Raw genomic sequence first — 14,121 nt, forward strand, 5'->3', positions numbered from 1 at the left:
ATGAGGAATGGGAAGATTTGGCGTAAGCGAGTTGACAAAGCTCGCTGTGAACTGAGATTTGTTCGCAGGCTTAGAGTAAAAGAGAAAAGAAGATCACGCAGTCTACTACGTTCAAAGTATTCTGTGCGCTTGATGAGATACTCGTCTGCGCTGCGCACCTGCTGTGCATACTCGCCAGCGCAAGCCATGAGCCAGCTACTACCTTCAGCTTTTGACATGAGCAAAAGGTAAGCCCACATCATGGATGTGGGCAAAAAGATTGGGCAGTTAGAAGTGCTGACAAGAGTGGGATTCGAACCCACGCCCGTGAAGACTGCGGAGGATGTTTAGAACGACCTAAACGCAGCGCCTTAGACCACTCGGCCATCTTGCCATTTGATAACTTCATGCAGATTAGAGTGTTCGACACATTTATATACTCAGTGATTGATGTGGTGAAGCTGCACTAGGGATGGGCGGAGGATGGGCGAAGCCTTTGTTTGTGAGGTGGAGATACTCCACCGTGGACTGCGAACCAAGCGAGTGGATCCCACATGCGAACACATGAAGACCGAATATTGATCGACATGAGATACGTCCCGAGGTCGTGACGGCAATTCACTATGGACCGGCGCAGTCAGGGGTATGCCTTAGATAGCATTCGTCTTGCAGAGATGGACATGTGCGCCACCAGCACAAAACGACGACCGAGTGTACCGTCACAATACCATCACGTCAACAGTGCACATAATGTCGTGCAAAAGTGCACGGCACTCGATTAGTCACGACCAACATGAGTCAGTGGGAGTCATAGGCAACAGTCACTATCGCCACAGTCTGAGTTGGCCAAGAGTGAGTCACACAACATCACAAGAGTCACTGTGGCAAAGAGTCATTCGTGAATCATGTATATATAAGGAGACTATCCCGGAGACTTCAGCACGAAAGCTCTCCGCAACTATGAATGCATCAGGAACGAACAACACCACATTACCACCTCCACCAGGCGGAGTCAATCGAAAACCACAAGGGGAGACTGCACACCGGCGATAAAGCATAAGGACAGAAGCGCGAAAACACCATCCATCCAGTAACGGGGAGGCGACAGAAGCGAAAGGAAATACCGCGGGAAACAACACGGGTAGGAAAACTTTTGCCGAAAGGCAAGGCTGGTTTCTTCACCAGCTCCTTACGACCACCGGGAACCATATGAGAGAGACGAGGACATTCATTGTCCGCTGTATCCATGAGCCATAGCAATGCTCTTCCACTTTTCGACCTCAGCTTCGAGCTCAGAGTTGCGAGCCTCGAGGGTGCTGACATGGTCAAACTTCCGTTGTCGCGACTCACGAGCAGCAAGGGTATTGCGTGCGCGCTTCAGAGCGATCTTATCGCTAGGGTCGACGGTGATGCTGGGCAGAGGACCCTTGCGCCGACGAGACTTGCTGATGCCGTTTGTTGCAGGTGAGTTGGTGACAGATGACTTGCGTCGAGAGTAGTTGTCCAAAACGAGGGGTGAGCCGGTGCTTGAAGAACCAGATCGCTCCATAGACTGGCTGCTGATAGTGCGGTCCATGGGCATGGAGACAGCAGGTGCATAGACAGTATCAGGAATCTTGGTCTCCTGCTCGGGGAACAGGGAGAACCAGTCGCTCGTGTCGGAAATAACAGGCTCGCCGTTGAACATCGGGGAGCACTCGAAGCTATCGTTGATGAAGGGGGAATCACCAATATCAGGGGAAGTTAAGTTTGTAAACGCCGTAGAAGGGGGTGCAGACCCAAAGCCATCATTGAAGATGTCCTTGGGGGACACGGTGCGCGTAGACCCGGCGGCAACGGAAGGATCGTTGATCGCCGTGAATGCGGACACCTGGTCCATAGAAAAGCCTCCGTTGTTGAAGTTGGACATCAGGCTTGCGCCCGAGTCGAAGGAGTTGTTGCTGTTCAAGTCTGCGGGGAACGTGAGCTCGCGATCGAGAGCGGGGAAAGCGTGCGTCGTACCTGCCATGTTTGGGACGTTGTGCAGTTGAGGAATGTTGTTGCTAGAGCTGGGGAACAGTGGAACCGGAGGACGTTGGCGTAACCGTGGCTGTTGGAATTCTGTAGTAGATGACGGGGCAGAATTTGCGTAGAAGTGCTGGCCGTTGTTAAACGTATGCCCAGGCTGAGGCGCGCTCGGTGCTCGCAGAGGCCGCTGGGAGACCTGTGGTTGATCGTAGAGCACGAAGTCCGACTGCGGATGGGCGAATGCTTGTTGACTCGTATGTTGTGGTTGCCGGGTGGCGTGGGGAGCTGGTGAAGAAAGCCATGATGACTGTTGAGAAGCCGTGATGGTCGACGTGAAGTCGAACGGGAAGGAAGACGGCGAACTAAAGTTGCGCGAGGCGAGACTTGAGTTCAGAGGTTCCGGGAAGGAAGACTCTGAGGTTGGAGTTGAAGTGGGGATAGTGGGTATTGGTAAGTCGGCGGTTAGCGGACGGCGAGATGCGGGGGAAGTTAAAAGGCAGCCATTGTTCGTGACTGTCTTGTGTATTGTTTCGTGGTGTAGTATGATGAGGTGAGTAGGAAGGAGAAATTCAGGCAGCGAGGGAAGTGGGGGATTAAAAGTAACCCGAAGCGAGCGCGGCGCCAGGAAGGGCCGATTTCTGTGACTCACAAAAGGTGCAGCAGTGTCGGTGGCTCCCAACCAATGACTTCGCCCACCGGCGCCATCTTCCATCAGCCCTAGGGCCCGATGCGGCTAACCTGGCATCACGTTCGCGACAGAGCGCGCACGATTACACCCTTGGATGCTGTTGCGCGGCCTATCCATGGCATCCCAGGTACAATCGCGTCTGTTCCTGACGTCTGGAGAACTTTGGGTCTCGTGTCTACCCACTGAAAAAACTCGTCGAACCTCGCGACCATGGTAACAGTACCGTCCTCCAGAGTCGCGACCACTAGCAATCAGGCATCAGCTTTTGTGCGCCTCTACAATAGGGCGCGCGCCATCGGACATGGGGTACCCTAGTCAGCTGCACTCTGTATTCCAACCGGTGGAGGTGCTTACGAAGAGCCAACCCAAGACGGGCGAGATGGAAAAAGAAGGCGGAGCAGCTGCGCCCTTTCCATCAATCGTAGATTGGCAGATGCGCGGTATGCGCCTCTATTCTCAGATTGATTGGCGATATTGGTGCCTTCACTAACATTTTCTGCGCAGTTGCGCGATTGCGCGTAGGCTCTGGGAAAGGTCCGAGATACCACGTCAAAAGCGGTGTAGAATGTGTGAAACAGTAAGGTTGTCTGCCACATCCAGCGCGCTGGGTCGCAGAGTGGCTCGCACAGTCGTCTCATCGATATTCGGAGCCGTACTCAGCCTCCGACCTGCTGCAAAAAGCCCAGCACAGCATGGCATTGGACAATGAGAGCGGCTCGGCGTGAATCCTGTCACACGTAGCCTCACTTCTCTGGCTAGCGCTCGCACCTGCTTTTCCTTCAGAGTTGACGGGTTTTATTGTGTTTGGTTCTACCAGTGACAACTCACATGTGACCCGCCTGTCACCGCGAATTTTCCAAGGTTACACACAATCAAATCGGCCCTATGCGGCCGCGGATAGCTGTGTTTCAGGTTGAAATAGGAAACCATCTAACAGCTTACCTAACACGCGTGGAAACCAAGGACCCCGAACCCCATGTGTCGATGTTCGATAATTCAACACGTTATCCGTCATCAAGGTGGGGCTAATCCGCGCAGCCATCCTTCTTGGGGATGTGCATACAAAGCTGGCAGATTTAGGCGTCCCCGGACTACGATCCGCGATCTCACGCTGAACCACAACACCATTCTGGTACTGGGTTCGACATCTCCACTCTCACCGTTGTTGCTTCTCTGGTCTCAGCATCCCCGTGACACAACACTATACAATGGTGCAGCAGCATAAGCAACCAGCGGCAAAACTACATGCGGCTTGTGATGAGTGCCGTGAGTACCTCAAGCTAGGCTTCCATCTGCCCCGCGCGACGCTCAACTATGCCCAGGGACACGAAAGTTGAAATGCTCTGGCCACACTCCAAGATGTGTTCGCTGCGAGAGAGAAAAGATCGATTGTGTTTATTCGCCGCAAAAGCAGATGGGTAGACCCAGAAAAAGGATGAGAGAGGACGAACCGGACGAGATGACGGAATCACCCGCGGTAGTGCAAGACGACTTTAGCAACGTCTGGAACGACTTCTCCGGTGTTCCAAATTTGTTAGATCTGGACAATCTGACTTCTCCCTCACTTCTGCAAGACGTGCAATCATCAGATGGATCGGCAGGATGCGGAATCGTGACGCCACAGCATTATGATTTTACCTTTCAAGATCCGTCTGGGACGGCACCTGGGTCTGATAACATGTATGTCAAGCTATCTTGATGTGTCTCGACCAATGCTAAGGTTGCAGGTACAATCTGGACCCGCCCCTGGATCCAGCACTGTGGAATTTCCAGCCTGACCTGCCACCGGACATCCAGCCAACTAGTCTTCCAGACCCAGTCCCTGATCAATCAGATTCAGGGCAGTGCACGTGTCTTACAACGACATGGCTAACTCTCACCGAGTTACAAGCTGTTGTTACCTTTCACTTTCCCCAAGTTATCATACCCTTACGGAAAGCAATGTCAGCGCTCTCGGATCTAATACATTGCAAGCAATGTCCAAAAGAATCATATTCCGCTATCCAGAATGTACAGTCGATAGTGTCTGTGATGAAGGCGGTAGTGGAGCGCTTCAACAAGGTGTTGAATGAGGTCGATCGCGAAGCCGCGCGTATGGAAGAGACTGGTCAGAAGAAACCATTCCGTATCGGCGATAACAGTCAGGCTTTGCAACATTTGCACACCGGCATCCTTGACTGCCCGATGGGGTTCAATATTGAGATTGAGGCAAAGGATTGGAGGAGATTAGTCAAGACTGCGCTCAAGACGGAGATTTACGGCGGAGGTAGCAACCCACGACCCCTGTTGGACTTGGTGAATGAGATCGAAGCGAGGCAAGAGACTTGGCATAACGGCGAGCATTCCTGGAGCGATGAGATGAGGCAGTTACATGCCGGGAGACCGGAATGCGATAGCTCGGCGGGCTGTGAGGCGTTGGGAGCACAGCACATACGGAGAGTTATCAATAACCTGAACTGGGACTGACGGGCTAAAAACAGGGTTGGGGCCTTGTTGAGAGTAAAGTCACTTATCTCGCTTCCCATTCCGGCCACAATCTTATACTATGCTGCCAAAGTACTACACCTCGATACAACAACTACGGCGAAGGCAAGAGTCAAGCATAATAATGAGCTCGCGGATATACTTACACTCACTTGGCAGGTAGACATAGGGTTCGCGCGAGAACCGGCTGCTCACTTTACTAGCAAGCCCGGGATATCACCGCTACCAGATTTGCATACTCACATCCACTAGGCAGCCATGGTATTGCGATGACGCAGAGCGAGACGAGCCACTCATGACTCCAGAAATACATAACCACCACATACGCAAAGATACTCCTCATCAAATGAGAGAGATCGCAATCCTCAGACTCCACTAGGCAGCAGCGCTAGCGCAGTTTCAAGACACACAAATCGCCAGTGACTTTCTACCTCCTCCGCTCCACTTTACTCTTTGCTGTCTTGTTCGATGGCTCACACAACTCCGTCGAAACTGCGCACAACCAGCCATGACAGCAACAAAGAAAGAACACATCGACAACGACGTACCTTCCGAACGACTGGAGATACTTCGCCGTGTGCACGATCTGACTATCCCGTTGCGCCAAAACCACGATGCTTCTAAAAGCCTCTTCACCTTCGAACTCTTTACTCGGCCTCCTCGGCTTGCCCTCTATATCACAGTCGTTATACGTGGTACAATCCCGAGGAAGAGCGACATGTACTTCGGGGAAATCTGGCCGTACAAGGCGTGCAAGCAGTGTTCGTAAGTCACAATCAGGCGAACTGGCACAAGAAGAGGTCGCCGTGCAGTCTACCACTAAAGTCTACTTTCTCTTACGCATGTCATTCAAACATCAGTTGCAACAGAAACTTCCCGTCAGCGAAGGCGCTAGCAAAACACGCACGCGCTCACCGTAAAAGATAACCATAGCCTATACTGGTGCTACGAAGAGGGCTGTGGTAACTTCCATGCAGATCTACATAAACTAGCTATGCACGAAGCGCGGTGCACTGCTAGCCTGTCGCATGGGCGCAGAGTCAGTCTATAACTACTATCCTACCACTGGGGGCAGCTACAATTCGTGCAGCGTTCCGCAGATAATACTTCAGGACAGGAGCATACGTTATCTTGAGAACTGTCTGGTTGTCAAGATGTAGTGACATGTATACTGCAAACTGCGACACGAGTTCTAGCCACCCCTCGTCCCATATCAACTCGATGTGGCTATCTAGGCGAAAAAGTTATGATACATCCAAGCCAAGAACAATCGAAACGTTCTTCACCAAGCGCCCGCGCCCGACGCCTCGCCCGACGATGCGGATCCGAAGGGCCAGAAGGTGAGCTCCACATCGACGAATTCCTTACTAGACGGCAGCCTGTGGTAGATTCCATGCCGACCTCTACGACCTAGCCATGCATGAGGAACGATGCAAGGGAGGCCCTCCATCCGACCGCGAAACGCCATACCGCTTCTCATCGACCGCCGGCGCCGCCAATGGTGCCCCTCCAAGTGTCATTATTATCAACTGATCTTCCAAGGCTCCGCCGCAGTGCTGGAAAGATCGTATAACCTCAATCCAAGAAGGGATTCCGCAGCTTAGAAGAAAGTACCTCGCACACTACGCCTCGTGGAGAAGTAGCTATTCTGGTGGGTCTGCAGTACTGCACAGTTGCTACGAGGCTGTTACGCGATACATTCCAGCGCCTGCGTACAACAGCTTTCTTGGAGAGACACCCAGGCAGATACAAAGAGTCTGTTCCTTTGTGTCTGCGCCTTCATGTGTACTCTAGGCGTATACATACTCTTTGTCAATCAGAGCGTATCAACAGGAATATTAGCAAGTACCTCTAGGGTACTTTCTAAAGCGACGTACAAAACATAAAACATGAATGTCTTCGTCAACGTATCTTAAGATTGGGAGGCTTCCGACGAGGTATTAAAGAGCCTCGTCGTTCGGTCGATACAAGTGTAGTACTAGCTGCAGCTTCCCTTTAATCACAGCAGCAGAGTCGCGTTAACCAGCCTCTAGTATCATCGCGGATAAGTCTCATCACATCCCCAAAGGAATGACAAGCTGGGACAGCAAGCATCCAAACTGGCTTGCCAATCGTCGGAAGGGCGATTCTTGCGCATCACATCGCCAGAACCGCGTTACCATCTACCAACATATCAGCTGTACTACACAGCTGCTCAAACTGCTCAACAAGACAGCTCCCGTCACCGGGAATAAAAAGAGTATGTCCCAGGATAATCTCCATCAACGCCTTGCCTCCCATCGGGCTTTCAAGTTCACCATGGCTATCACAGGCGATATACAGGCAGCGAATGAGGCCGGCATTAAGCCTGTGCTTATCTCAGTGGGTCTGGATGGACGGGCCTGCGACGTGAGGATACTTTTGCTGTGGTTACAGACCTCAGCACTCCAGTTCGAGTTAGTGATCCACCTCCAAAAGCTTCAGTACGGCATGACGAATCGCTTCTCCGAGGTACATGGCGACATTTACTGGTGGACATACCAAGCTCAATCAATTCTAGACGCCCTGGAGAGAGGCTCTGGTCCTAACGACAAGGCCGACGAGTTTATAGCAGCATGAAAGCTTCTCCAATCCGGAAAGGACGTCTACTTCAGCGTGACATGCGGCCGAAACTTCATCAACACAGCCTCGCGATTTCTGACTATCGATTAAGGAAGCCATCTACGCCATCGCTCACCTGATTTCCTACTATCTATTTGCTCACGTCTGCTGCTATGCGGTGTCTTCGTTACCCAGGTTGGCCGTTGTCGATGACAGCTTCTTAGCTGCGTCCCAAAGCCACAGAATCAAACAGCATCGCGCGTTCATCTTGACGCAATCAACTGTTAACGACATTGAAGCTGCGAACCAGTCTCATGTACGCATGACTTAGCAGCGGAAGCGGGTACATGGATACCCGTGTGGGAGACCGGTCGCCCCACATGCAAAAGAAAAAAACTCCATCAAATTTTGGCAAAATATCTGCAAAAACATACAACAGCGGGGATTCGCTAGTGGTCACCCACCTAACTACTAATCCGCCGGTACAATGCTTGTATATGGCTGAGCGGACGGGAAGCCTAATTCTCATTGTCCTATGGTCGTATGTGAAGGAATGGGCATTTCTGGAACTCATGTAGTGAGTGTGGTGACGAGCAACCATCAAAAGCGACCGCGAGGAACTCCCGCCAACCCTGTGGTCACATGTGGATCGATGGGTCAATAGTGACGTATATAATCAAAGATCTCAAGTATTGGTAGACGTCTGGGTTTCAATGGTAGAGTGGTCTCTAAGATTGTGCTTACTCACTCACCATATCAGTCTATGTAGAACATGAACAATGCTAGTTTGAGCATAGGCACAAGAAAATTAATAATGCAATGCTTTCCTCCCATCCTGCCGTGTTTTTCTACCTCTATACCATCTATGTGTATTCCCCTCTTGCCCAATAACCACCCCATCAACGACCCTCTAACACTGCACCCCAAACTTCCTCAACGTCTCTTTACCCGTCGTGATCTTCATACCAATCCTACCCAAAAGTTAGCGTTCAGCACATCACACATCGCAGAGACCATCGACATACCTAGCATCCAAGTCAAACCCACCCATCTTCGTAACCTCATCCAACCAGTCCTTACACTGCACCAGCATCTGCGGATTCTTCTCCGGATGCCCATCCGCATCAGCCTCGCGCCAGATATTCGCGGCCATCTCGTAGCGCGCACACGGCGCAGTCCAGTTGTCTTTGAAGTTACCCGTGATGAGTAGTTTGTCAACAGGCAAGACTTCTTTCTCTAGGATATCCTTGGCTTCAGCTGTTTGGTCCATGTTACGGAGTGTAGCGGCGCGCAAGACGTGGAGAATAGATTTCTCGTCTACGCCCTCCTTGTCCCAGTGTGGGTTCGCTGGTGATTCGCTCCAGGCCAGGTTGGCGAGGGAGACTTGGAGGTGGTCGTCTCGCATGCGCTTGTATCCGTTCCAGAAGTAGATCATTTCCTCGAGCGGGGACACACCGACGGCGTCGACTATGTCGCAGTTCCATTCCTTGGCGCGTGCTTCCCATTTTTGGATCTTACGTGCGACAAAGATGTCGAAGGGGAGCTGGCGTGCCATGAACTTCTTCTTTCCGACGTTGGGCATGACTTTCTTCATGTACTCCTCTGCTTTCACACCGTATTCCTTCGCTTTGGTCGGGTCGGTCGTCTTGTGCTTTCGGTAAAGTTCGACGTATGAGGCGGCGATGATGTGGTAATACAGCGCGTGGGACCAGTTGTTGAGGCCAATGCACTTCTCGAAAGCGAAAGCGGTAGCTTCGTAGTCGTGCATGTACATGTTGTTCAAGCTGCGTTCAAACCACGTAAGCGCTTCGAGCTGTTTCAGCTTCGACTCGCCCACCTCGTGCATGAATTGAACAGCCTCTTCCAACTTCTTCTCAGAGGCGAGCATCCTGGACTCCTCAAGTAGCCAGAGATGACTCTTGGGGTACCTTGCGCGCATGTAGCGGAGCAAAGCCAGACACCGTTCCTTAGGGTATGCTCCCTCGCCCTTCGTAGGAAGTATGTCGCAGAAGTTGGTAAAGCCATTGATATATCCCATAAGCACAACTCCAGCCATGGCACCGTGAATGTTGTGGAATTTAGTCGCTTGCCACAGCATTCGCATTCCTCGCTCCCTATCACCCTTGAAGCCAACGATCTTCAGTAATCCAGCAAAAGACGGTGGGATGAACGAAAGAATAAGTAACAGCATGCCGAAGCAAAAGTTGGATCCGGAGAGGATGAAGACATCGACTGGGTGGTTGCTGAATGACGCAATGTCTGCATCGGCATCACCCTCATCGTTCAAGGTAAGCTTCTCAAAATATTCGACAGCGTCTGGTAGCGAATTGGATGGGTTCTCGTTCGTGGTAGGAAGCCCTGGTGCCGAGCTTGCTGCGACATCCACCTTCTTTTGAGCATTGTCTAGCTCGACAGTAGCACCTTTGTCAGCGGCGACGTTGAGATGCCCCATGTATTCTACAGGCGTTTCACCGCCAGTGTTATCTTCTGGAGCGTCCACAAAGTCGACATCGTCATCGTCGTCATCTGTGGCCTTCTTCGCAGCCGGTCCAGTCACTGTAGTATTCTGCTTCAGACTAGAAGTCGACGCTGCAGCGGACGGCCCGGTAGACGTAAGACCCTGAGAGCTCTTCAGAGCACTGCTTGCCACATTTGATCGAACCGAGCCCTTCGAAGAGGGGCGCGATCCTACCGAGTTAACGCTGCTCGTACTCCTCTCTGCCAGAAACTTTTTCTCATTCTCCATCACACCCTCCAGCGCAAGGTATGCTTTCCTCAATTTGTAGAAACTCTTGATAGCCTCTGTCAAGCTCTCGTTGAGCACACCAACGACAGCACTCATCAGCTGTGCCTCTGCCTGACATACCGCGTACTCGGTGCCTGGAGGGTATATGGGCGATTTATACGCGTTCGGATCCTTGCTAACACGGCGTTGGTGTTCGTAAGCGGAGTTCTCGGCCACTGATAGGGCATTGGCAGCTGTCGACCATGTCAGTCAGTGCATGTCCTTGACACCATGTTGAATATGAGATCAGACCTTCGCGTACGATTTCCGGCTCGAAACCCAACGTCGCCCGTATGAAGACACACACTCCCGCTCCGAGCTACACGATATAAGACTAGAACCAGAGTATGGGCCCGAGGGCTGGAAGGTAGGTGTGTACCTGGTGGAATGGACTGGATCCTTTGCTAAGGTGTGCTTCGGCGCTTTCGATATCATCGGCCATGATATAGGTGACGGCTGTGCTCGCGTGTGATTAGACTTGTCTGCGCTACTGTATTGGCTGGAGTTCGTACCGCTCATGGCATCCTCAACTGTGTTGTATTAGTATCTGCCTAATATATGCATGCTTTTCAACTTACTCTGAGCCATTTCGCTCAAAGAATCTAAGCTCTTCGAATGCCCGGGAGTATGGCCCTTGAGCCAGCCGCCGACTTTGAACATGCTGGATGAATAATCCCACGCCGCGGAGAGACTGGTCGAAAAAAGGTTGACCAGAAGAGGCTGAGAAAGAGAGATACGGGAAAGATTGAACGAAGAGAAGTAGTAAGTATATTCAAATCTCAGCGTAAAGCGGATACGCCAGCTAAGACACTGAGCGCGTGTCTAGACACCTACTAGAGCCCACCAGACGGGCGGTGCTTACAGCTTCGTCCGGCTACTCGGAGCTAAAGTACGTGTACGTCATGTTCATTATCCGTACTTTGCCCTCCAACGCACCCCAGGTCCGGCTTGAAAAGAGTGAACGAGGTACAACGGCGACAGCAAAGCACCACCATGCATCACAAGGAACTTTCTCGGAGCCAAGCAGCGACCTTGACGTACTCGTACCCCGCGAACCCAGTTGCCAGGTGCACCACGTGACGTCGCGCTAAGCCTTGCGGACAATCGCCGCCGCCGCTCCTCCGCTGTTAGAGCCGCATCACCAAAGCTCACCAAAGCCACAACACCGCGCAATCACAACTCGACTCACCCATCCGTACCATAACACGTCGCCGATCGCATTTCCTGAAAACGCCACAATGTCCGGCTCAGCACAAGGCAGCAACGATATGAAGAAGGCCGTCGTCAGCGACTCCAAGAACGGCGAGCAACCACTGGCGCCCGAGAAGAAGCCCGCGACACAGCTAGAGGAGGATGACGAGTTTGAGGACTTTCCTGTAGAGGGTATGTTGGAATGGTTCAAGGGGGGTGCATCACGCTGACGTGTCTGCAGACTGGACTGAGGAGGAGACACAGATCCCTAACGGCAACACACATCTCTGGGAAGAGAGCTGGGACGATGATGACACGAATGACGACTTTGCGGTTCAGCTGAGGTAGGACAATTATCTACTGGAAATGTATAGGTGCTAACAACAACCAGGGAGGAGCTTAAGAAGCTGGGCAAATGAGCGATACCTATAGTCGACACGAACAGACGCGATTCGAACGGAAGACATGACGACCCATCAAATGAATGAGGATATGGCTAGCTCGAGACATAAATACGGTTGAGAAAGTGAGCCCAAAGACTCCACGCATCACGTCCATAGGCCACGAGGTGGAATGCGGTATCTTTATTGAACCGAAAAGAGCTATAGCTACAATCATAACTTCGAAGATATACCTTCCCTCATCTTGAGCTGCCGTTCACTTCTATGAGTGACTGGTTTACTTACTTGACAGGGCGGATACACCGGGCAGGTCCTTGCCCTCGAGCAGCTCGAGCGACGCACCACCACCGGTCGAGACGTGGGACAGCTTGTCTTCTACGCCGTACTTGGCGGCAACAGTGGCTGTGTCACCACCACCGATGATGACAATCTTGCCGCTCTGTGCAGCATCAACGGCAGCATCGAGCGTCGCCTTGGTGCCCTTGGCGAACTTCTCAAACTCGAATACACCGGCGGGACCGTTCCAGAGGATGGTCTGCGCCTCGCCAATGGCCTCCTTGTACAGCTTGATCGACTTGTCACCGCAGTCGAGACCCATCCAGCCATCTGGAATACCGTCCTTGTCCTCAGCGTAGCCAGTGTTGGCATCCTTGTCGAACTTGTCGGCGGTGATGTAGTCAACGGGCAGAACGATCTTGACGTTGTTCTTCTTCGCCTTCTCAACAAGGTCCTTGACAGTCTTGCTGCCGGCCTCGTCGAACAAGCTGTCGCCAATCTTGACGCCCTCGAGTGTCTTCTTGAAGGTGAATGACATGCCTCCGCAGATGATGAGGCTGTTGACCTTGCCGAGCAGGTTGTCGATCAGCTGGATCTTGTCGGAGACCTTGGCGCCACCGAGGATGGCGAGGAAGGGGCGCTTGGGCTCCTCGAGCGCTTGCGCAAAGTAGTCGAGCTCCTTCTTGACAAGGAAGCCAGATGCCTTTTGTGGGAGGTCGACGCCGACCATGGAGCTGTGTGCGCGGTGGGCAGTGCCGAAAGCGTCGTCTACAAATGATTAGTACTTTGCACCTCCTCATAGTACTATGGTGTCACTCACTGATGTAAATGTCACCAAGAGCAGTCAGGCCTTTCCTGAACTCCTCAACCTTGCTCTTGTCAACCTTCTGCTTCTTGCCCTCGTCATCCTTGTAGCTACCCTCCTCCTCGGCGTGGAAGCGCAAGTTCTCCAGTAGGATGACCTGGCCGCCGCTAGCGCCGTTAACGGTGTCCTCGACCGACTTGCCGACGCAGTCGTCTGTGAAGGTCACGCTCTTGCCGAGGAGCTTCTCGAGTTCGGGAACAACCGGCTTGAGACTGTACTTTGCGTTTGGCTTTCCGTCTGGGCGGCCGAGATGCGACATGAGGATGACGGCCTTTGCGCCATTGTCTACAGCGTGCTTGATTGTGGGAAGGGCGCCGACGATGCGCTGGTTGTTGGTGATGTTCTTGTCGGAGTCGAGAGGGACGTTGAAGTCGACCTGGTGTGTCGCGGTCAGATTTGTGTTTGTACTTCACACCAAAGTTCCGAATATACTCACTCGGATGAGGACGCGCTTGCCCTTGAGGTCGACGTCGGCAATTGACAGCTTGTTAGAGAGAGACATGGTGGGTGTATAGTAGTACTGTGATGGTGTGAGTTTAATGAAGCTCTAGATGTATCAATCGAAATATACAACTGCCAGCTATATACCTCAGGTAAAGGTCAACTTACGTCAATGAGTTGGAGAAAAGAAGAAGCGTGGGAGGTGTTCAATGTTTGTTGTCGAGCTTCAGATCGTCATGGGCAGGCTTGGTGGGGTGTAGCGGGGCAATCCACGGGTTCTCCTGCATGCAAAGCTTCGCGCTCTTTATCGAACCACAAAAAAGCAAGTTGACGTGACCAGGCTAGAGAAATTAGCTGAGGTAAAACACATTTTGCTGCCCGCGCGTCTTGGGGCTTGACAAAGTGGGCAGCCAAGGTCGACATC

At 52.2% G+C, this 14,121-nt stretch overlaps 4 protein-coding genes and 1 non-coding gene across 5 annotated transcripts; 1 reads left to right on the forward strand and 4 right to left on the reverse strand.

Annotated features, from left to right (window-relative positions):
• Positions 1-277: 277 nt before the first annotated feature.
• On the reverse strand, positions 278-373 carry J4E93_007621. The gene has a single exon. It is a non-coding gene; the product is annotated as a tRNA-Leu (tRNA).
• Positions 374-1,207: 834 nt separating this feature from the next.
• J4E93_007622 (uncharacterized protein) lies at positions 1,208-1,987 on the reverse strand (the record flags this gene model as incomplete). The annotated part of the gene is made up of 1 exon (XM_049345527.1): positions 1,208-1,987. One exon carries the CDS (start codon positions 1,985-1,987, stop codon positions 1,208-1,210), a length of 780 nt encoding a protein of 259 aa, XP_049197054.1.
• Positions 1,988-8,648: 6,661 nt separating this feature from the next.
• Positions 8,649-11,183, reverse strand: J4E93_007623 (uncharacterized protein; the record flags this gene model as incomplete). The annotated part of the gene is made up of 4 exons (XM_049345528.1): positions 8,649-8,709; positions 8,764-10,717; positions 11,036-11,053; positions 11,102-11,183. The coding sequence occupies 4 exons, from the start codon at positions 11,181-11,183 to the stop codon at positions 8,649-8,651; spliced, it is 2,115 nt and encodes a 704-aa protein (XP_049197055.1).
• A 578-nt stretch (positions 11,184-11,761) lies between these two features.
• J4E93_007624 (uncharacterized protein) lies at positions 11,762-12,133 on the forward strand (the record flags this gene model as incomplete). The annotated part of the gene is made up of 3 exons (XM_049345529.1): positions 11,762-11,906; positions 11,956-12,058; positions 12,106-12,133. 3 exons carry the CDS (start codon positions 11,762-11,764, stop codon positions 12,131-12,133), a joined length of 276 nt encoding a protein of 91 aa, XP_049197056.1.
• A 259-nt stretch (positions 12,134-12,392) lies between these two features.
• PGK1 (phosphoglycerate kinase) lies at positions 12,393-13,758 on the reverse strand (the record flags this gene model as incomplete). Its single annotated transcript, XM_049345530.1, has 3 exons — positions 12,393-13,159; positions 13,212-13,632; positions 13,693-13,758. The coding sequence occupies 3 exons, from the start codon at positions 13,756-13,758 to the stop codon at positions 12,393-12,395; spliced, it is 1,254 nt and encodes a 417-aa protein (XP_049197057.1).
• Positions 13,759-14,121: the final 363 nt, after the last annotated feature.

Source organism: Alternaria ventricosa (genome assembly GCF_023758065.1).
Source record: "Alternaria ventricosa strain BMP 2768 chromosome Unknown scaffold_14, whole genome shotgun sequence".
NCBI classification, from domain to species: domain Eukaryota; kingdom Fungi; phylum Ascomycota; class Dothideomycetes; order Pleosporales; family Pleosporaceae; genus Alternaria; species Alternaria ventricosa.